Here is a 23,633-nt window from a genome sequence, read left to right as displayed (position 1 = left end):
CAGTTTGCGAATGTAGCAGATGCCAGGCATCACAAACTCGATGTGTCTGTATTTAATGGCCTGTGAATGAGCCTCAGTAATCAACTGTTTTTCTCTTTAAATACAATTCAAAATGTGTCAGGCAGAGATTTCACCTCATGTCACTTGTGCAAGTTTGACCATTGGATCATTTGTGTTTATTCGCTCTGGACAGCAGAATACCTCACTGTATACGAGTCGTAAGATAGCAGTCGCAGGCATCAGGGATGTGTGGGTCTATTCGTGTTCAGCCTCTTAGTGAACTCATCACTCGCCATAGACTCCAAGCTCTTCCATTTCTCTTCTCCTCTCTGCATGTGCATGAACACTTCCCCTCCAGTCAGCAGTCAACAAGTACAAAGAGAGACTAATTAAATACATTGCAGCACGGCTCTGCTGCAGACAGATTTAGAAATGACAGGGAAGGTTAATCCTCTTTTTAATTTCAAAAGTTTAAAAAAAGTTAACTCTGACCTCTTGATGATAAATGGATCAGAGCAAAATCTGGTTGTTTATTCCTCCCTTAGCCACAGCCCTGCCAGCAGTTCTCTCCTCCAGATCTTCCTGGGTCTCAGAAGTTGACCAGCAGCTCTGTCTCTTTGCTTAGCTCAGTCCTCCCCACATAACACTCTCCAAAGCCCTGCCTGTAGCACAACTGAAGCTGAATATTTTCTAATCACATGAATATGATTTGCATCGAATTTGTATATAATTGGGCCAGGCATTAAATTCACTTTATGTTGATTAAAAGGAATTATTTCCAGCAAATAAAAGACTGAAGAGATATAAAGGTTTTAGACCCTCAACAGATTTTTCTGGTTTTAAAAAAAATACCAGATAATGGAATCTGATTATAAACTGGTCACTGAGGAAGACCATCTTTAGTTTAAACTACAGTAATCACTGTCTTCTTACAGCAGGAAACCTCTTTTGAGTGTGAAGGACCATACAATTCAGTAAAGCAGAAAAAGCAGCTATTATATGGCACCAGCAACAGATATTCAGCACGTTTGTAAAAATAAATTTTACTTTTGCTGTAGGACAGGGCATTATGATATAATCTTTTAAAGAAGAACAAAAGATGATAAACTTTGGATGTTATTGGGTTTGGATATGTGACATCAGTATTAAGCCTCGAGAATGTCCAACTTTCAGATGTGTTATCCTCTCTAGTCTCCCCATGAGCCGTCTAATGCCTTTGGCACTTTAAGGGTCTACTGGGAGAATTAAAAGCAGCCATAGGAACAGAGTGGTTCTCAGCCAAGAGCAACACATCAGGATGGTTAGTAAAAAGTGCTTAGGTCCTGGAATGAATACACGTGGGTGCTGCTGGTGAGCGATAAATAGCATACACATTGAGACTGAGCAGTCTGTCATTTGATGGTTAAGAGACTGTTGGGAAGCCATGGATACTAAACTGTTTGTTTTGCTCCCCAAAATGTTTCCGTTCCCTCTGTTTGAAACCACCACAGCGACGTCATATTCCAGATTATGAAGTCTGTCTGAACAGAGAGAACATTCATGCACAAACTGGCGTTGTTCCTCATAAGCAGCGGTTTGAAGTGATTATTTGCTATAATAGACAACCCGGCTCGTTTAATGAATAATTTGGGCTGCGACTGAGCTCTTCCAGATGACTGAAATGAAATGCCACCCTTAGCATTTCAACATTTGGGCAAAGTAGTCATACCAACAGGATGATTATTATTATTACGAATTACTGATGTTTATAAGGAACCCACAAAATATCCTTGAGTGATGTATTCCTCCTGTGGAGGAGCTAGGCTTCCCTCTAACTCCTCATTTACTGTTCCTTCTTGTATCCACACAGGTAGCAGTGAGACTTGACCAAGAGGACAGTGACCCGTACTCTGTAGCTTGCCTGGGACCCTCTCCAATTGCCTCCCGAGGCAGGATGGAGCCCGAGGCCTCTCAGGGGCAGCTTGGAGCAGAGGGGGACTGTGAGATGTTGAGTTTTCTGTTGCCTAGTCCCCAGAGCGAGGCGGTTACCCATGAGATGGAAGAGCTGTCGCTGCAGCCCACACAGAGTCTGCCTCCACTCAATGAGCGCAAAAACGGTGAGGACAAGGTGTTGCACGTGTCACAGACGTGTAACTGCATGCACGGACAGAAGCTACAGTAAACAGGCCACTGTGATTAAAGCGACCAAAAAAGATTTATACCCAACATACATAGATGGTCCGATAATTTATGTTCACATGCACAGAGGCACGTAGTCCCTAAATCAATTTGGAAGTTCAAACTGGGTTTGAAAACTGAATCCTTAACCCCCAAAACATCCATCAGCTTTGTTTTTGTGCTATGTGCAAGGAAATTATCTTCATCATGATAGCCAGCCTGTACATTTACTTCTCATCGCCCTCACAGTTGGTCTTATTTTGGCAGCCACATGGGACTGACTCAGGCACTGATGGATGGGTATGTGATTACCAGGCTTTAGGAGTGGGTAAGATTCACTGCTGCCTTTGCCAGTTCCTAATCATGGCTCAGATGGTGTAGGGAGATCGGTCCAGTGCAATCGCTGCAATATTGATCACCATGCTTAGAAAAATCTAATTTGTCAGATACAGTCAACAAACACAGGGTGTCTGTGCTAAGCTGTTCCAGGCTGGATTAAACATGTTTTGGATAAATGTAGGATTTGTGCCACCGTTTTGTGCCATCGCACACAGTGGCTCCTGCTTCCTGCAGGAGAGAGCAGTAAAATGTCTTGATGGTGGAAAAATGTTTGTGGAATGTCAACAGTCGGAGCACCCACTCATCATCTCAGCTTTTGTCATTTCCCCTCTGGTGAGAACACACACCTCATACTTTCCACCATCTGAGCCATCCCCAGCACTTTGCAAACCACAGAACGCCCTTTCTCATATTGGTTTTAACATGCAGGTGTTAATCTGTCCGCCCTCATGACAGTTCTTTGTGTCTAAGACCACTTCAGTTGTGGGGCTGGAGGCTTTAGCTCAGAGAGTCTGGAGACCGAGAAAGAGAAGAAGAACTTCAGGGCTGCTCAGCCAGCAGAGTGGGAATTTAGGACTCAGGGTAATGAATTTGTTTTGACAGGAAATGATAGTCTAGTCTATAGTGTCACATGTGTAATAATAATACCTGTGCAACATTGGTTTGAAAATCTGACTGTAGTTAAGTTTTAATAGATAATAATTGTTTTGAATATGTTATTGGAAAAAGAATACATACTTACAGCCAATGACACCTCTAAAGCTCACCAGTTGACACACTGTATCCCATTTGTTGAATATATTTAAGTTAATAATGTAAAGATTAACATTATATGTTAGTTTACATCTTGGCTGTGATCTGACCTGCTTGTTGTGGCTTCCTCTTGTTTTCATACACTTTAATATGACATTGTTGGCACGCGAATGAATATGTACGTCTGCTTGAGGATGTCAGTTGAAACATTCACATACATCATACGTCTCAATGTATCCTCCATGTGTCTGAGCTGTCCACCCAAGGTGCATGTTCATGCTAGGTGTAAACAGGGACGTAGAGGTGCTGGTACAGTAGGCTAACTTTCTTTCCTTTTGGATAGAGCTGGGCTTGTTGTATTGCTCTATTTCCAGTCATTATGCGAGTAGGTTTTCCTGCCATTTTAAGGCTTAGGTGCAAAAAAACAAAGCTGTTTTGAACAGCAGGTAAACTGAATGAAGGTAAATTAATGTGGAGAGCATCAAATCTAACTGAATTGACCTTTCCCAAAATTGTTGGTTGTAGCTGGTCCTCAATGTTCTTCTCTAGCAAGTTTTGCCCTTAAGCTTTTTGTGCATTGTTTATTTATTATCTGCTCTGTATTTCCTATGTTTGGACTCGCATATATTGATAATAATGGTCCATTTTTGTTCCCAACAAATATATGCACCCAAGTCTTCCTCAAACCTAGGGGAAATGCTGTATGCTTAGCTAAAATAGCCATCTGCTGGCTTCAGCTTCAGAGTGAAAAGATGAATAGTAGTGCCTGTCTTCTTATATAACAAAAAATCAAGTAAGATTATTTCCAAAAAGGTTGGGCTATTCCTTTAATTAATGCATCATGTCTTTAAACAGGTAATTTCTGTCATTTGGTCAGCCGTGTTTGACCATCTTGATAGTAGTTCAGTGCAGAAGACACATTTCTATGCAGTCCTGTGTTTCCTCCACTGACCTACTAACTGGCCCTGTGTGTGTGTGTGTGTGCCTGTGTCTGTGTACATAAACAGCCTAATCATGTCATCCACCTCTCCTCAGCCTGCTTAGGTCACAGGTCAGCATGTGTTTGTCAGGATGAGCAGCATTTCCCAGAGGAATTCAGTACAATGCTACTGACTGGAATTCTGTGTGTATGACTTTAAACAAACATGTCCTCACTGCATACCTTTCTCCAGCTATTTACTGAGTGCAGTCAGGGTCCGACTCTGAATTGGTGTTTTCTTTTCAGCAGAGGTGGAAAATGTACTCTTTTACTTAAGTTAAAGTAGCAACAACACAAAATACTATTCTGCAAGTAAAAGTTATGCATTTAAATTTTTAGTCAAGTGCAGCAGAAATATGAAGTTGCAGTGTCTCAGAATTTTATTTGAGTACAATGTTTGGTGAATATACTTAGTTTTTTGAAACTGCTGCTTTCAAGGACATATGTATAGCAGTTTTCCCTTTCCAAGTGCAAAATATTTGTTTTGACAGGAAGCAGAGTCGATTTCTTTAAACATTTCTTCGCAGCAGAAATGAAAGCTGTAGTATTCCCAATCAGAGCATGCAAAAAGTGTTGACAGTTTGATATATGATAGATTTGTTTCTAGATGACCCAATCAGTGGCCCTGGGAGAAAGCGTCGCCCTTGGTTTATACTTTATCTGTGACAATAATTACTGGATACCAAAGAGATAAGAGAAACGAAAGATCTGAAGCTGGTGGCCAGGTGTTTCCTGTTGGAACAAGAGAACCTATATTTAACCCCAAATGCTGACCCTTCCTGGTAGTGGATAAGTGTCTTTACTCATTCCCAGTATTTAATTCGTGGAACTCCTCACTTCCTTGTAGTTAATGTAAAACTTGTGTTGTTGCCACAAGCTCAACTTCTCAGCTTGAAGACACGTGTTATTTTCCTTTGTCCTTAGTCAGTGCTGACTCGCATGACTTCTCTTCTGTAGTTAAAAGGAACCAATGTAGGCTTCCACATCAGGCCCTGTCACCAACCCTCCCTAAACTGGCCAAGTGAGAGGAGGAAGTGAGAAAAGGGAAGGACAGGGTTGTGGCCCTGCAATACAATACAAAAAATAAATAAATAAATGTTGTTTCTCTGTAATACTTGAGAACACTGTGGAGTCTTATGGTTTTGTTGTTCATGTTACATTGCAGCTGGCAGGATATGACTATAAGCTCCATGTTTGGAGCTTTAATAGAAAAGCTCTCTCTTTGGGATCAAATTTCTTAATCCCCCCACTTTTGTTTTAGACTGTTCCACAGGCCAGGCGTCTCAGTGCAATCACAACTTACCATTTACCAGATATCATGCCTAAAAATTCCCCAAGACAGGGCCAGCTGTTTCAAGCTAAAGTCTTGGAAATAGTTTCAACACACTAGCTTGTTACAAATTGTTAATGTACCTACTTCTGTATGTAAACAGTTTTTATAACAGTATTGTAAACTGGTAAGATAACTTTACCTGAGTCCTAGTGCAGAGTGTCTCCAATAGTTGTACATTATCTTATGTTGTAATCCTTATGACTATATAGCAGGATATGAGTGATAAATCAGAGTGTGGGCAGAAGTTAGTATGCGAGTGTCTTCTCAGTCAGATCTCATTTTCTTTCCCATTTTTATTGTTGCATACTACTTACTACTTGCATCCATTTATACTCCTTTCAGCTTTCCCTCATATTTTTCTTCTCATGTTTTCCTTTTTTCGACTTAACACTACAATCAAAATGCCCCTGTTTTTCTTTTCTAACAATTTGTTTCCCTTTTGTGTTCAGTCCTCCAGTTGAGACTTCAGCAGAGGCGAACCCGGGAGCAGCTGGTAGAGCAGGGCATCATGCCACGTAAGTATCAGCACTGCCAGTTGTCCATCACTCACTGAAAAGCTAATGTGGTGTGGGTGGGAATATGATAACAAACTCTGACTGTGATAGCTGAGATAATAAACATGCTTGATCTGTTTTTTCATCTGAATCATTAGTCTACAAACCTGTGCAAATGAAAATGTTCTGTGTTGCAGCTCTGAAGAGCCCGGCAGCTTTCCACGGGCAGATTCGCAGTTTGGAGAGGGCCAGGGTGAGGCACCCAGTTTGGAAATAAAGTGCTAAATGTCTCTACTGTACTCTCCTGAACTGTTGTGTTATTCGGTGCAGCAGAAAACAACAGGTCATGAAAATATACACGATTCACTGACTGTTCTTTGTTCATTGTTCGCTTTAGACTGAGAATTTCCTCAAGCACAAGATTCGCAGTCGTCCAGAAAGAGCAGAGTTGGTCAGGATGCACATCCTGCAAGGTACTGATTCTTCTCTGGTTGTCTCTACACAGTATTCGCTGTGGATTCTACATCTGAATAAAATGAATGTCCTTTTCATAGGAAGGAATAGGAAGTCAAATTCCCCTCAAAAATGTTAATTACACACCTGAATAGAAGTGAATTTGATGCCAGGCATGGTGCTATGATCAAACATATGCCTAAAAAGACATCTACAAGTGAACATAATCCAGTATGATATGATATTTTTCATTCCTCAGAGACTGGAGCAGAACCTTCACTACAGGCCACACAGATGAGACTGAAGAGGGCCCGACTGGCCGACAACCTAAACGAAAAGATCGCCCAGAGACCCGGGCCCATGGAGCTGGTGGAGAAGAACATCCTGCCAGTGGATTCCACCCTTAAACAGGCCATCATCGGTGAGAGTCAGTGGAAAATATGGCCCTGATTGCCATATTAGATGTCAGTGATGCCTTTCTTTGACGAAACATGCAGGGAACTGGAGAGCAGAAATGATGATGCTGTGTATCACTTACCAAAAGATTAAAAAAACTGAGTGGTTAAGTTCTGGTCCCTCTTGTTGTCTCTTAGTGGGCCAGGTGAACTATCCCAAGGTGTTGGATGAAGACAGTGGTGATGCCCTGTCCCCAGAGCAGCCAGCCAGCCAAGAGTCTCAGAGTTCTGTCCCATCTCCATCAGAGGGCAAAGTGCCAGAGACACCATCTCCAGCCCAAGCCCTACCAGCACTACCCAACTCCATGCTGCAGGTCAGATACAGGACTTGTGATGATGGTGTTTCTGTATGCCTCACCCTAGTAGGTTTAGGTTATTGTAACTTCATCCCACTGATAAGAGACTTTACAGTCTTATTAAGACATTCAGTCTCTGCTTTGCAGCTGAAAGCATTGTAATCTGTTATCCTTGTTTTTCAGACCTTCCCAGTTGTTACACACACAACAACAGATTTGGTAAAAGTGATCTCCACCAGTGAGCCACCCGTCAGCCGCCCAGCTGTTACTCTAGCACAGCCGATCACCGCAGCTGCTCCTTCAAAACCAGGCCCAACGCTGGTGAAAGTAAGAGCATTTCTTTCATCTCTGAATATAAAAACACCTCTTTCTGTCTTATTTGAATGCTCCTGGACAAACCATGTGTTCCCCCACAACAGCAAAGCCAGCAGAAGACACCCTCAGAGAAGAGCCGCAGTAAGAAGGGCAAAGAGCCCAAGCCCAGAGTGAAGAAGCTCAAGTACCACCAGTACGTTCCCCCAGACCAGAAGCAGGAGGCCACTGAGGCACCCATGGACTCCTCTTATGCTCGACTACTGCAGCAGCAGCAGCTCTTCCTCCAGCTGCAGATCCTGAGCCAGCAACAGCAGCACTACAACTACCAGACTATATTACCAGCACCACTCAAGTATGCCTATAAAACATTAAAACCAATAGGGGACAGTGATTGTTTTACTTCTGCTTTTATCACAGTAGTTTTATGGATTTCTGTTTTTAGGTCTTCATCTCTGTTGTTTGTTAAATCTATTTTCCTCTGAATTAGTTTGGCCTGCTTCCATAACCCCTTATCTAAAAACGGCCGAAAGCAAACCAAATATTGCTGTTTTCAACGACCCAGAGGGCCATTAGCTAGTTTCCAATAACAACTCTGTGTCTAATCTTATTAATAACTAACAGGATGTTGTTTCACCAGCTGCTGTTTTCATGAATGCCCTCACAGGGCCAGCGTGGTCAAGCTCTCTTTGATCTGAGTTAGTGCACTGTGGTTTGGTTGACTGGCTTTGTTAGGGTGAGGCACAGGGCACAGGATAGATGTTCTCTTTATATTGGAAACAGATTTCCTCTCTCTCTTTCCTGCCTTTCTCTTTTGTCTCCGTCTCTCTTCAGTGAGCTCAGCAGTAATACTCTTTTGTTCACCTTCTCTCCTTGTCCCACCTCCTCTTTCTCTTTCTCACTCATATGATACAAAAGTAGTTTATGTCATTTCCTAAAATGAAAATGGCCTCATCTTTTTTGTGTCTCCTCTCTGTAGACCTGTGGCAGAAGGTCAGAGCAGCAGCGCCAACAGCCTGCCAACTTCCATTGTGGTGTCTTTACCCCCTGCACCTCCACCTCCTCCTGTGGCTCCAGCTCCTGCTCGCCCAAACAACTCACTGTCAAACCGCAAACCAGGAGTTTTGCCTGCCAACTTGGAGGAGATGAAGGTATTTCAAAAACCCTTGTGGCTTGGAACAGCTTTCCCCAGCAGCTGAGAAATCAAAGTTATAATTGTAGGTTAAAGGGATAAATTACGTTTCAGAGAAATATGACAACTCCACATGACATCTAAGAATGTTTTGTCTAGTTGATTAGGAAATTTCAGTGATAATCACACACAAATTTTTATCACCTTACCCTCAAGCCAGAGTGGTCAGTTAATTCCTTGAAATCAGTTGAACTCCTCCTCTAGCACTCATCCATAACTGATGATGTTTATATTTGTTTAGGTGGCTGAGTTAAAACTGGAGCTAAAGCTGCGTGGCCTGCCTGTGTCAGGAACAAAAACTGATCTGATAGAAAGACTGAAGCCTTTCCAGGACAATCCCAGCACCACTGCCCCTACCACCTTCCCTGCTACTACCACTACCACCCTCTCCTCTGTTCCCATGGAGGTCACCAGCACCACTACTGCCCCTGCTATAGTCCTCCCAGTCCAGCAGGTTACTCCAGAGAGCATGAACCACACACCACCTGTTTCACCCATTCCCACTGATATCTCCACCCTTCAGCAGGATGTAGGCATGTCTGAGGCTCCCTCTGAAACACATATGTTGAGCTCTGGCAGGGCAGGTCCAGATTCCAAATGTGTCTCATCTTTCCAAGTCCCTGAGGAAAAGGACAGGAGGCTCCATGAGAAGGAGCGGCAGATAGAGGAATTGATGAGGAAGCTGGAGCAGGAGCAGAGGCTGGTGGAGGTGCTGAAGATGCAGCTGGAGGTGGAGAAGAGGGCCAGTACTGCCGACTCTGCCTCTGTAACTCCGAAAGTCACCTCTGCACCTGCAATTAACCCTGTTCCTGCTGTCCTGAACTCAAATGTAGTAAAAATGGAGGGTGCAGTCCTGACAAACTGTTCAACCACTACTGCTACAATCCCTAACTCTGTCCTACGCTCCCAGGCTCTGCCCCCATTGCCAACAGTGGTCAAGTTAGAGGATGTTACTGTGTCTTCTGGCAAACCACTTCAGCTCCAGACCCAAACCCAGATCATCACCCAGATCCAGCCCCAAGTAACCACCAGCCCACAGCTACTCCCGCAGTCACAGAGAAGTCCCAAGCTCCAAACCCAGACCCAGTCGCAACCCGCAGCCCCCAGTCTGCAGCAGTTTTTCATCAGCCACACAGGTGGGGTGTCCCAAGTGCTGGGGCAGCCTCAGACCTTGTTAACCACATCTGGTCAACCTCAGACTCTGCTGACCACGACAGGCCAGGCGGGAACTCAGATCCTACTCCCTGTGTCACTCTCCAACAATGCTACTGCAATTCAGCTGCCAAGCACCACTGTCAGCCTGCAGGTGAGATTTTAACAGACTGACATAACATGTTGTCTTGTGTGTGTTTTCTTCCTGTAGTGGGTTACAAATCCTGCAGTGTTTTATAGATTATGTCTGAGTCAACACATCCAATCATTCTGCAATATTAAGTTCTAACACCCTTTCACTTTTTCCCCAGCCTGTTCTTCAGGCCACAGTCTCAAGCCCTGGCCTTGTCCAGGCGTCAGTTCCTCAGCTGCAAGCCACCAAGATGGAGACGGCACCCAGCCAGCAAACAGCCAACCACAACCAACTGTTACAAGTCAGTCGCACCACATAATTAGTTGCATTTCTGTGAGAAATATTTCTACAGTGTCTGTCTCGTGTCAGTTTACGCTGCATGGCACAATAATGTTTATCTGTCACTGTCCCATATGTACTAGAAGTGTATAAAACAATCCTAAACTAAATCTGTCCTGTGATGATGCTAACTGGAGAAGTACTGCTGTAGTTAACGTTAGTAGATTGTTTTGACTATCATTGACCAATTATTACTGATTCTTTGATTGTACTACAGAATGTCAGAAAATAGTGGAAAACGCTAACTCGTGAACAAGTTGGCATCTGTGAGTTGATCGTTTTATCCATTGAAGAGCCCAGAGCACCAATGATGTTTTATTTAGAACAACCAGAAACAAGTCCTCTCATTTGACAAACCAGAGAGTGTTTGAGCAGTTATGTTAAAAAAAAAAAGAGTTACGTCCTTCTGCTACAGCCACTACCCTTATTTTGTAGTGTCAGGTGGCAGTTTACTGTCACCATCTTGTGTATTGATCGTGGTTATGGTTCTGTAAAAGTGTATTTCCTTTCATAGTTTAGCCTCTTTAATATGTTAAGTGAAATTCAAATTCCTGAGTGTTAGCAGCTTCACAAGTTGTGATAATTGCATATTAAGGTTATCAAAAGCACCACAGTACCACAGGCATTTTATTTTCTCTCTGCTGTGTTATCTAAACAGGTATTGAGTGTAATTTTTTTATACTGGCATTGTATTGAAGTTTAAAATTCTGGTACTATGACAACCATGACAAATTTAGTTGAGCCTTATTTCTTTATTGTGTGGTTTTTGAAGGGAATTTGGTCTTTTGCCGTCCGTCTTGTGTTGCTGTCCACCCCTTGGCACACAATGGACTGATGTGAGACTGTCTTGTGTCTTGACAGACCGTTACCATGTGCAATAACACCACTGGTGTAGAGAACCAGAGTAGAGCTGAAATGAATCCTCATTGTTTCCTGAGAAGCTCCCCAGAGAACAGGGTCTCTCCACGTGCTTCACCCAACCACCACATCTCCAACGGGCCCTTCGATAAGGTATCAGTGCTGAGTTATTACATGAGAGGGAGGGGACTTGATTTGTCTGTCCTTCTTACTGAATGCTTAATCAGATCATGTACTGTTTGATATGAACACATGTCCTTACTCATAGTTGTTTGCTTCATACAGTGTTCTTAATCCTGCCTGTATTTTTTCATCTCTCTCTCTCTCTCTCTCTCTCTCTCTCTCTCTCTCTCATTCTTCCAGTCTTCCTCTCCTCAGCCCGCCTTCATCCTCCAGCCCACCTCCCTTGTTACTCAGCCTCCCAAGACAAGAGAGCCTCCCCGCTATGAGGAGGCCGTCAAGCAGAGCCGCAGCTTGCACATTAACAATGTTTCACAGGTTAGATCCACACGAGCGACAGCACACACACACACACACACACCACTAGGCATCACTGAAACTATGACATACATTTCAGTGGCAGTTCTCTGCTTCTCTATCCTTCAGAATACAAAAAATATAAATGTATGAGTCTTTTCACCACCCTTGAGGACTTGTTCTGCTTGTGGTGAACCAGCCTCAAGTCTCTCAACCTCATTTACTGTCTTTTTAGGTTCCCACAGCAACCAGCCAGCAAATGGATGACTTGTTTGACATTCTCATAGAGAGTGGAGGTAAGGAGATGAACACTGACAGTACAGACTCACAACATTGTTTTTAGTGTGAGTTTCATTGTTAAAAACATTCTACTCATACAAAACGGCTGTGTTTTCAGTTTGGTGACATATCATATCTTATGTTATCAGAATTGGACTGATTATTACTGACACACATTACAGTCCTTTAGACCTTTATGATGTCTCTTATGGCAGAGGCTTCACCTCAACCACACATGTAGACCACCAAATTAGTTAGCTCAAACTAATGGATAAATAGTTGAAATGTCCAGCTTCTACTCTTCTTCTCTTGGCTGATCAGTTGTATGAAGAACATTATTGTAACAATATCCACTTTGATTAATCATCTTGTGTCTCAGTTAACCTTCTTGGAAGATGAAGGTTGTGGTGTTCTGTGACATCAGTTTCTGAGTTTTAGTGTCTCAGTCTGAACAAACGATGTTCTGTAAAATTTGTCAGCCTTTGAAGCATCCCTCACTGATTTAAACCCTCATAATAACCTTTCCACTCCCACCCCCCCTCCCCTCCCTTCCAGAAATCCCACCATTTATCCAGCAGGACCCTTCACTGTCTCTCACTAAGACACTCCCAGTCACAGCAAACATCACTACCCTGCCAGTCAACACTGCTCTCTCCAGGCCACCTCCACAGATCCAGGTGGCCCCTCCGCCCACCCTGACCCCCGCCATCGACCACAACATGGCCAGCCTCTCCTCACTGGCTTTAGACAATCAGCTGGAGGCCTTTCTGGAGGGCACACTGGCTGACACGTCGCCAGAGTCAGATCCACGCACACGGGGCCTGATGGAGGAGCTGCAGGCCCAACTGATGGACCATCAACCCTACTCGCCTATGGACACATCAGACCTGTCCTTCTGTGATTCTTCATCGCCCCCCTCCTCACTCAACATGGGTCTGTCCGACCCAGGCCTGGACAATATGGAGTGGCTGGACCTCACCATGCCACCAGGCCCTGCTGGAGTACTCACACCTCTGGGTATCCCAGCAGACTTCCTGGATCCCCATGACCTGTAACAGCAATGGGACTGATGGAAGGATGGATGAAAGAAAAGGAAAGGTTGAGGGCGTTGATGGAGTAGTTGAGCCAGAGGTGAGAGATAAATTGATGGATGGATGGATGGATGGAGGAAGGGAAGAAGAAAGGGGCTAACAGCCACCAAAAGTTTGAGTTTCAACATTTTAATTAAGGAAGCAAAGGTAGGAGAAAACATGGCATTTCAATGCCATATCACTCTTACCACTACATCCATACCATCTGTAATATTCCCATTGTACTACAGTAAGGGACGCTGTACAGGCAGTGCTCTGAATCAAGCTGAACTACAAGCAGGAGTTTGCACAGCTTCAGTAACGTCATCACTAAGGTGATCATGGTCACCTGTAGTAGTAGTGATAAAGGGATTTTAAACTGAGTTTAAAACTGACTTTTTCAGTCTTTGATGTCCCGGTTTTAACAATCAGAGAAGAGGAGACAGAGCCAAATGAATACCGGTAGCTCGGATTGTTTGTAAATACTCTTTAAACCACATTAATACAACTGAACATTCTCACCGACAGAGAACTTGACATCGGCCGCTTGTTTCTACTGGTTTGACTTCTGTGTTTTTTTTACTGTGTAAGCACAGTAACTAAATGTAAAAGGGTTCATAAATACTTCTGGAGGTGGTCTGATGTGAAGACCTTTGTTCCACTGAAGCATGCTGTGCCATAATAGGATATAAGAGCTGGGCGTGATGTTGCACTAACGGTGTTTCTGACAGTGCAGACTACAGATGAAATCTAGTTGTAATCAAGAAATTGATTCATTTCTCAGTAAAAATGCATCTGAGGCTTGGCCTGGGACATCGGTGCGTCTTAGATGTCACCACTTCACCTGGGAAAGCTTAGACTAAACCAGTCTAGGTACTGTTAGGAGTTGCTTCAGCCTGTCAACACTGCTGGTTTCCTTTCTGATTGGAAGCCAGATGTGCTCAGTCAGTTGGTCACAGAGCCAGATTTTAAAGGGATTCCTAGCTAAGCGAAGGTCAGGTCTCTGTTCTCACTGGTCCAGTCTACCATATACTGTAGATTTCATGTTTGCTGACTGATCTGATAAGTTGTATCAGACGTGACTATTCTCTTCTGTTCAAGCTGATGAACCAATGACTCTAAAGAACAAAGACTCGACTTTAGTCGGACGACGAGAGGAGCGAGCTCCTCCATCTATGTGAGAGCTATGCACTAAAAAGCGATCTGACGACGCACCTCATTCACCTCAGAACAAGGAAATGTGAACTTTGCATATCCAAGGTGACCGTTAATTTGAAGTGATCAATATGGCTGTGATGATCGCAAAGATCGTCTGGCCAAAACACTCCAGAGATACTGCAGTTGTCCAAGTATCTTATTTTGAATGTAATTTTGAAAAGATTGAAACATGGGACTTAAATCACAACGTTGGCAGCTTTTTTTCTTGTTATAGTAAACTGACGTAAAACAGTGGAAAAGGGAACAAATACCAGTTTATGACACATGAAGACACACGTACATAATAGGTTTGAGCGGTGCAAGTTATAACGAGGAATAACGATGTCTTTGGAAGATGAGCTTTATATCTAGCTGTCCTGCAGTATCCCTGCACTTTGTCTCTGTGTGTGTGTGAATGCGCATGTGTGGGTGTGTGAGTAAGAGTGCATGAGCGTGTGCGTGCGCGCACGTGTGTCAGGGTGGGAAATTACTGCATCACTAGCCAACAAACAAGCTAGATAACAATTAGCTTGTAGCTGATAAGTTGGTCTGTTTTATCAGCTTAGTTACTGAGCAGCCAAACATCCTCCATGTGGAGGAATGAGGATATTCTGAAGTAATTTTTGGCTGGTGAAACAGTCTGAATTGTGACACATCAGCTACTGAGGCCTGCGGACACAGTTAGTTTCCTGACCAAGTGGGTGCTTGACAGAAGCAAGTAAGAAAGCATGTTTGTGTGTGTGTGTGTGTGTGTGTGTGGTTTTGTCTCTATGTCTTTTGCATGTACATGTCTCTGTGTGCATGATTGTATTCACGTTTAATCTTGGGCTGCTTTGAGCTCTTTCTCAGTCGTCGTCCACAAGTTGTCTGAAGAAATTTGCAAATATCTCTAAAATCCAATCATTTGTTATCAAATCAACATATTCAGAACTGAACTCTTCAAAAGGCTTCTGACGACTGTTTACCATTTTTATCTGTGTTGTTCGATTGGTGTCCTACAGTCATAAACGCACAGACACCTTTGAGGTGTGGTATACAGTGGGGCATCAGTAAAGAGGGCTTAGCTGCTTTTAAAGCCGTCATAAATTCTCGCTGTTTTATTTTTAATGTATTTCATCATATCTCACCCAGCGTTCCTTTTCAAACCCAAACACTGAGTGACTGATTCAGTATCTGAGTTACAGTCTCATTGTATGGCACTTTGAAATAAGACTGCTTTTTAATTGTCATTTTTAAAAATTCAATCATGTCCAGTGAAATTGCATCAACAGAACATTTTGACCACTTTATTCTGTCATTATGTCCATGGGCACTAGAGGGCGATACCTGTCTTTTGTTGTTGTTGTTCACAGCACATTTTCAGTGGCAACTGTTAGTACTTCAGGGTCATTTCTTTCTAAAAAAAAAAAAAAAAAAAGTTAAAAGGGGCTGGATTTTTTTTTCCTCATTTTAAATGAATCTATTCTCTTCCTGTTTAACGCTGATTTGATGTTCACATTAGCAATAATGTGGTGATCTGAGCAAAGTGATTGAGAGCCCTTTATGTCAACACTTTCTTGTCAAAGAAGTGTGACGCTCTTACTGCTGCACTTACATATTTGCCATCAAATCAGGCCAAGACACATGAATGTGCAGAAATCTAAGATGTTTGACCAGCTGAAAGAGTTGCGCCAAATACTGCACAGATTTCTGTTTTTTGGCTTTATTGTATTTTCTACAAACAAAACACCCGCGTAAACCCCATCCAGAGATGGCTGCAACCCCTGGTCACCTCTGGTGGGTGCTCCTTTGCTTCAGTTACTGTGGTGCTCGGTCGCCCAGTATACCTGCTTGCAAGTCTAGTTGAGTGTTAAATCCTAGACAGGTCTAGACTAAGAATCACTAGTTGATTCATGTGTGTCCTAGAAGAGATGACAAGTTAATGAAAAAAAGAATTTCAGTCTGTCAGCTTTAAGGTTATTTACTTTGCTATTTTGTTGCCAAACTGGCAGTGGAACATATTGTCACATTTTGTTAATTTCCTCACAGTTTTTGTATTTATCACTTTTTCTAGGGAGAAAAGTAAAAGACAAAAAAAAAACCATTTAATCTTGTTTTCATGCTTATGTGAAATCTGTAAAAGAAGAATTTGTGTGTATATATTTTTGTTTTGCAGAGATTCTTTCATTTTATTTTTCCTATCAGACATACATAACTCTTTTGGCTGCAGTAAATCTACATGCGTGATTTACGCTCAATGTGACACCACTTACCATTGGAAACTGTGGTCGCTGTCTGGGACTGCTTTCAGCTGTCCCAGACAGGGACAGCTGAAAGCAATAATGGCTGCTCTCCCATGATCTACTGTACTGTATGTCAGATCCTGCCTTGATTTTTGTTAATGTAAGAGCTTTTACTACAGAGTAATACAGATTAAAAGTTGAAAAGCACTTATATCTGAGTGGTTGCATGGGGGCTTGGGTGAACAACCCTGTTGTGTCAGAGGTTTGTGGAAGCTCCATCGCTCTCAAGAACTCCTCAAGGTTCTTTGAACGTCCCCACACTGACTTCAGCGCTCCCACTTGTTCAGGTTCACCTGCGCCATCTGTTATCATGTACAACCTTGTATATTTTTTGGTGGAGAGGCTGAACTTACAGTAGCTTTTACAGTAGTAAAAGCACACGAGTCGCAGAGTTTCTCCACCCTCGTCAGTTGATTTACATCCTGCATTGTAGTGCATTGAGTCTCCTTTCTGTCTCCACCACCCATGCCATGCCTCTTGTTGTTGGTATGTCATATGTTTTGCACATTGTGTACATATTTATATAGATGTAATGCATATTTTTTATACATGTGTAACATCCATTGATTCTCTTTTGTAAATACTTTAAAAGATGTATATAAGTGCTGTATGCCTTTGTGTCAATAAAATTTGGTGTAATGTAAACACTTCTGCAGAAATTAATTACAGAAAAATTCACTATCATAAAATACCTGACAAACAATAAGGACAATAGTCATGTTGCCTTCCAAATAACACTAGAGAGTACAGAACAGAAGAATCAAGGAAGTTACTGTATTTGAATTGTGTCGGTGTTTGCATCTGCTCTGCAATGTATTTCCATTTTTATTTCCATTTTCCTATCACATAACGGATGTTCCCAAACATGTTTTCCTTATACAAAGAAACTGGTCACAAAGGGTGTTGAATTGCTGACACACAAACCATAAAGCTGTATATCTTAAAAAAGGTGGGGTTTTTTTGTTTTTTTTTTTTAAATTTGCAGCCTAATCTCTGACACACGATCTAGTCCAGACATTATTGAACTGAGCAGTGATCTGCGAGCTGACATTCTCACTTAAGCTCTTGTTTTGCAGGTATTCAGCTGGGGTCAAACTGAGGCTGATTTTCAGTTTTAACAGTGACATCACAAGACCAAGGCAGTCAAAGAAGAGTATGTTTAGCTTTACTTTATCCAAGACTTTGTGCAGTTTGTACCATTCATCTCCAGGCATATTGCCAAGGTCAGCTGTAGTCAAATGTTAAACAAGTCCCTGTCCAGATAAAAAGACAAAGCCAAGGCCGAGCCCCAAAAAGCTCCAAGACCGCAGACCAAATCTCACCAGGGCTGTTGATGCAGTAATTTTCATGTCAAAGTGCCTTGTGAGTGTGTATGTGTGCCTGGCACTGGGGACACCGGTGCTGGACGTCCCTCAGACTGGCCTTGAGGAAAGGGAGTAAACAGCAGCCTGCGACACACCTGTGGGAGGAAGGTAGGAAGAGGTTGGGAACACGACATGTGAACGTGTCTCTGAGCTCTTTATGACTAGTTTGTCTTTACCGGCTGTAAGCTACTAAGTTCAAACACATGATATCTGTAAGTGTGCTTCACAAAATATGAAGGATTTCTACAGCCAATCAGGTCAGAGAAGACGTACCCCATCATGGCGCTCAAACAGCAAAGCATCCACATCGCCTGGCTCAACGTGCTGCGGGTTTCAGTGAAGACGACCTGTTGACAGGATGGACACTGGGTGACAGCTGGCGTTTGATCCAGACTGTCCACTTGTCCACAAGAGAGACAGAATTACTGGCCTAATAGACATTCTGAAGTGAACAAATGAATGACAGAAGCCTTTACACATGTGAACGTGTGTTTTGGGGTGGTGTAACTTACCTGGGACAACTTGTCCAGTTGTTGCTTCAGTTTGTACTCTCTGCTCCGGTGCCATGAGCTCTCGTGTGCCATGGGGAAGGGGCAGCAGGTAGATCCCCCCATTGGGTGTCTCAGTTTTATAAGTGGGTGGTACATCCGGTTGACCTGATACAAGGAAAAAAAACAGTTAACATTTCAAACATGTTTTTCAGAGCAGCCCTACAGATGTATTAAGTGACATCTTTAATTTAAAAAGACAGTTTAACAGGAAGCGGAGTTGCCATAAAGAGAAGTGTCCATCCACTGGTTGACATTACTGAGATCTGAGCTATTTCCCTGTTTCTCCAACTGCTCCTTTTTAGCCAGCAGCTCCTCCAGCTCCTTCTGGATGGTGTCCAGTTCACAAACTTCATCGCTGTCCTCGCTGATCACTGAGAGAGAGGAAGTTTACAAGGTTGAATATGTCATTATGGAGCTCCAAAACCGACAAATAAATTAGGTCTGTTTGTTTTACTTTTGTAGCCTATTTGTCTCTGACTCATTTTAGTTTTCTCTTTGATTTTCTTATTCCTCACTTATTAACAAATATTGAATAATTTATCTGTTCCACATTGTCCCCAAGCAGCACTTCCCATTTTTCTAATGAGATGGAAGTACTTAAGACAGAAAGAGATATTTTGTTTATTAGTGAACATTTGTGCTGTTAACTTGCTACCTGAAACATATTAGTATAACAAAATGATCTGGTAAAATTTTAAAAAGAAGAGTAAACTAATCTTGATTGGTGGTAAATTGATTGGTTAACTCAACTCAGCTCGTTGAAAAACAAAATTAACCGGTAAAAGATTAATGATATAAAGCTCTCCATTTGATAGCTTAATGATTTTATTTTGAAATTCGATAACCTCAGTCAGTCAGTATTTTTTCCACCACCTACAGGTTAGGAATGGTCAGAGCTTCAAGACTTTTGACACACAAATACCTGCCTTTGACAAAACAGATTCAAAGTTCACAGAGATATCTTCATTAAGAAATTGCATATGCTTAAAATATTGACACAGTGTTTTACAAGCAGCAATTCACGCAAATTGTAATTATGAGGAATATTAACTTCAAATGTTTAAATCACCACTGTGATGATTTCTTTCTAAAAGTACACTGAAAAATCTTTTTTCTAATTATCATTTTTAATTTTTATAAATCAAATATTTTTTTTTTTGCTTATCTGGAATCGCAGGAACGCGTATTTCAAGTGTTTGTGTGAAAGATAATCAAATGAGTAACCCTTTGCGGCTAATAGCTAAATACTGTATGACAGAAACAGTTGTTCTCAAAAACTACAAGGAATTACACCAAATGTTTACACCAAATCCACTGTAAATCTGATATTTAGTATGTTAAATGAAACCTTGTCTGTTAAGAAAAGACAAATGTGTGAAATCAAAAGTTAGATTTTGTCACATGTAACTACATGAATACCAAAGTTATGTCTCCTCGTGATGAATAATTTTTCAAATTAAAGGTTTCTCAAAATGTTGAGAACCACTGAATTACTGGCTTATTTGGGTGTACTGAGAGTAACTCACGTTCCTGTGTGTTCCTGCCACTCTTGTCCTCTGCCTTCTTTCTGAAGCACTTCATCTTCAGCAAAACGAAACGCCTGCTGCAAAGCTGCTCTATGCGGAGCTTGATGAGCTCCTGCGCCTGGTTGGACTCAGGCTGGATATCAGCATGCGGGTCATCCTGCTTCTCTGGTTTGCCTGCGTTCAACTTGGTGCTTCTCTTAGGTGTAAAAGACCGAAGCACCACAGTGTCCTGGCCTGGGATCTCCATTGCGTTTTAAAGCCTTCAATGAAGGAGTTGCAAGCAAATCCTGTATCCTGTCAGAATGAGAATGAGAATGAGAATGAATGTCACGATGTAACCCATGAAGCAAAAGCAGCTTACAGACTGCTCAAAACCAGAATCTGAATTCAGGCTCTCAAGTCCTCCTGAGGCAAGGTTCTCCGTTTGTGATTTGTAGCCCAGACAAACGGAACATATGATTTCCAGTATGTTGAATGTTGCAATGCCTGATAAAAACCAGACCCTTCAGAAAATTATTCTAAAAAACTAAATAAAAGAAAAAAGAAAATTCAAGGCACTGAGAAATAGGCTCACCCGAATGATATGTTTTCATCATCTGGCTCACACTTCCAGTAACTTTAATACTGCTGTTCCATTTAAATGATGTAAACAGTGTGCACGAACAGATGGCACTGTAAAACATGCAAATGTTGTTAGCCTGGGGAACATGCAGCACAGTGGCTGACATTAACAGAAGACTGTGATCATATTACATGATAAGAAGTGTGAACAATAGCTCAGCAATGACTCTTGTTTGATGCTTTGTTTGTTTAGGAAAGTACCTTTTCATTCTAGCTAAACAATGATATTTGTTCCCAGAATTCATAAAAGAAGAACGGGGGGACAAGCCTTCAGCTATCAGGCACCCTTACTGTGGAACCAGTTGCCAATCTGGGTTCGACAGGCAGACACCACCTCCACTTTTAAGACCAAACTTAAAACCTTTCTGTTTAGTAAAGTGTATCGTTAGCCTCAAACAAAGTGTGTAGGGCTGGTAAGTACAGTTACAGCCATTTCTTAACAGACAGCCACAGGTAGAATAGGTCTGACTAACTGTTAATCTTTAGTCTCTGTCATAGCTACGCTGCTATAGGCCTATGCTGCGGGGGGACACAAACATGATCCACAGAGTAGTTCCCCCACCCACCTCCACAACACCACCATCTCTACTGCCCCACCCCCTCTCCTCTTCTTCCTCTCCCCTCATCAGATCAACATATAATTCATTATTTTATGTCACTAACTGTGTGTCCAGTTCTCCTTGTTTTTTGTGTCTCTCCCTCCCTCTTTCTCTCTCTGTATCTTTCTGCAGGTCTCTCTCCATCCAGATCTACAAGTTGAACTGCATCCGGCCCTCTGACAAACCCAAAGTCTACTATCAACATCTGCCCATGTTGTTCTTCTATGTAGTGCTATTATAACTAACTTGAACAGCATATCAGCTAAAAAACAAATACATACAATACATAGTCTTCAGAATTCCAATTATAACAACCTGTCATGTTTGTCCTTTGTTATGTATGATGTTTATTGCATGTATGTTTCTTATGGGATTACAATCCTGCCACAATCTGAAACCGAAAGAAAACGTTTTGCAACCTTAAAAGTCAGCGTTTGAAAATTTAAAACCTGAAATAAAGTTTTGCAAGTCTGAAAATAAGTTTGGAAACCTTGAAAAGTATTTTGAAACTCTGAAAAAACATAATTTTGTACTTGAATTTTTATTTTTCATAAGTGCAACATGCACATTACAGCGTTTCAGCCAGAGCCGTTTTGTTTTTGCTTTTTTTCTAGTTTTTCAGAGTGTGAATTTCAGAGTTTCAAACCAAAGCAGCGAGAGAACGCTGCCAAAAATCACATGATCGCAGGCCTCGCAGCGGTGTGGATGAAACTCCGAAAAGCGGATGTCGCAAAGTTACGAGCAACAAAGTACATTCAAAATAAAATTTCATCCTTGTAAACCTCGGGTTTACATCATTTCAGCACTTTTATTGCAAACCTAAATGGAGTGGGAAAACAGTGACACACTTGAAACTCTGAAAACATGAGGGTGAACACAGCACGGTTTGTTGTTAATGGGAGGTTTGAGACTGCACAAACAAAAACCACCCAGAGCTCACATACAAAATGATATTGGCAGAAGATTTTAAAATTTTTTGCAAACTGACATGGTGGGACAGCAATGTCATATTTGAAACTCTGAAAATGTATACTTAAAAACAGCAAGGGTGCAACAAGAGGTTTGAATCCAGGGCCGGTTCTAGGCAGGCATATATGAGGGGGCACTCAGAAATGTGAAGGGGGCAGCATGCGTACACGTCATGCTCCAGCACTTTTTTCCCCTGTGCTTATAGCAACAGTGTTTTATTCATTGAATTGGGTTGTTAGCTATGTGTCCAACCCCAACCTGGAGAAGTGGACTGCACTTTGTCAGGCGTCTACCTCCAGACCTGTCCAACTTGGGTGTCCCACCTGAAGACTAAGCTCCTGCTTTAGCCATGGTCGTGTGCGGTACCAGGCAGGATTAAACGATCTTAATGTTGTACCAAATGCACACTTTGGTAGCTACCCAGTATTGGCTGAGATGGTGCATTGCCATTTAAGTCATTAGGTAGCTGAGCAGGCTGCTTTGAGGCAGCACTGGCTGGGGAAGGTACAGGAGAAGCAGTGCTTGCTGATGCTAAAGTAGTAGTTATGCTAGCTGCTGTCTCTGATGTACTAGCAGCAGCAGCATTGCTACTACTATCAATACAGGCAGGAGCAGCACTGCACTTTTTAAAAGCTCTGAAAAACAGATGTATTACACAGCATTAACTTTCTGTTTGTGAGCTGCTGAAAGCTGGAGAGGAAAATAAGTAAGCTGGCTTTGTAAAAACCGCTGTGATTATTTGAAACTAAACAGTGCAGAACTACAGCCTGGTGTGCCTGAGAAAACGCTGCTGCTGCTTCTGCTGCGTTCAATTACACTCGGAACCTGGAAAGATCTGGGTCGGAAGTTGATGTTTGTTTGGATGTCTTTCGAGCATTTAAAATACTTCTAAGGAAGTACATCAGCTACTTAAGGGAGAGAGAAAAAGAGAAACATCAAAAATTCCGAGTGTAATATGCATGTTGCACTTATGAAAAATAAAAATTTAAGTACAAAATTATGCTTACAGAGATTCAAACTTTTTTTCCAGAGTTTCAAAATACTTTTCAAGGTTTCAAAACTTATTTTCAGACTTGCAAAACGTTATTTGTTTTAAATTTTCAAACACTGACTTTCAAGGTTGCAAAACGTTTTCTTTCGGTTTCAGATAATGACAGGATTGTAATCCCATATAAAGTCGAGTGTAGTTCAACTACAATTAAGTATATTTGTATTAGACTTTGGGTTTTATCACTTACCGTATTTTATGGTATAGAACGCACCTGAGTATAAACCGAACCCACCAAATTAAAATAAAAATATACATATATTTGTACATATATATGTACACTTGACTATAAGCCGCAGGTGTCCACATTGTAACATGACATACGTTTTCAAGTTCTGCTTTTATTACCTCTGAAAGCTTTTGTCGTGGTTTTGCACTGCGTCAGTTCTTCACGCTGCCATCTCC

The 23,633-nt window shown here is 42.0% G+C and overlaps 2 protein-coding genes across 3 annotated transcripts in view; one reads left to right on the top strand and one right to left on the bottom strand.

The window, feature by feature from the left end:
- mrtfba (myocardin related transcription factor Ba) overlaps positions 1-17,189 on the top strand; it is a 23,952-nt gene extending 6,763 nt beyond the window's left edge. For both annotated transcript variants that reach the window (XM_046378107.1, XM_046378108.1), the window contains 15 exons: positions 1,850-2,096; positions 6,011-6,076; positions 6,253-6,308; positions 6,453-6,528; positions 6,768-6,929; positions 7,102-7,277; positions 7,443-7,586; positions 7,679-7,926; positions 8,551-8,722; positions 9,005-10,069; positions 10,227-10,349; positions 11,249-11,398; positions 11,609-11,743; positions 11,958-12,018; positions 12,557-17,189. In XM_046378107.1, the coding sequence (XP_046234063.1) occupies positions 1,934-2,096; positions 6,011-6,076; positions 6,253-6,308; positions 6,453-6,528; positions 6,768-6,929; positions 7,102-7,277; positions 7,443-7,586; positions 7,679-7,926; positions 8,551-8,722; positions 9,005-10,069; positions 10,227-10,349; positions 11,249-11,398; positions 11,609-11,743; positions 11,958-12,018; positions 12,557-13,056 (3,297 nt within the window). In that variant the 5' untranslated portion in view covers positions 1,850-1,933 and the 3' untranslated portion in view covers positions 13,057-17,189. The remainder of the gene's footprint in view (positions 1-1,849; positions 2,097-6,010; positions 6,077-6,252; positions 6,309-6,452; positions 6,529-6,767; positions 6,930-7,101; positions 7,278-7,442; positions 7,587-7,678; positions 7,927-8,550; positions 8,723-9,004; positions 10,070-10,226; positions 10,350-11,248; positions 11,399-11,608; positions 11,744-11,957; positions 12,019-12,556) is intronic.
- Positions 15,670-23,633, bottom strand: LOC124053141 (lipopolysaccharide-induced tumor necrosis factor-alpha factor homolog). Its single transcript, XM_046378110.1, has 7 exons — positions 23,577-23,633; positions 20,566-20,663; positions 19,992-20,285; positions 18,723-18,836; positions 18,427-18,570; positions 18,188-18,314; positions 15,670-18,009 (listed from the first exon to the last, which is right to left on the bottom strand). Exons 3-7 carry the CDS (start codon positions 20,236-20,238, stop codon positions 17,901-17,903), a joined length of 741 nt encoding a protein of 246 aa, XP_046234066.1. The 5' UTR covers positions 20,239-20,285; positions 20,566-20,663; positions 23,577-23,633; the 3' UTR covers positions 15,670-17,900.

This window comes from Scatophagus argus, chromosome 21 (genome assembly GCF_020382885.2).
Source record: "Scatophagus argus isolate fScaArg1 chromosome 21, fScaArg1.pri, whole genome shotgun sequence".
NCBI lineage: Eukaryota > Metazoa > Chordata > Actinopteri > Scatophagidae > Scatophagus > Scatophagus argus.
This window is presented reverse-complemented; position numbering and strand designations above follow the sequence as displayed.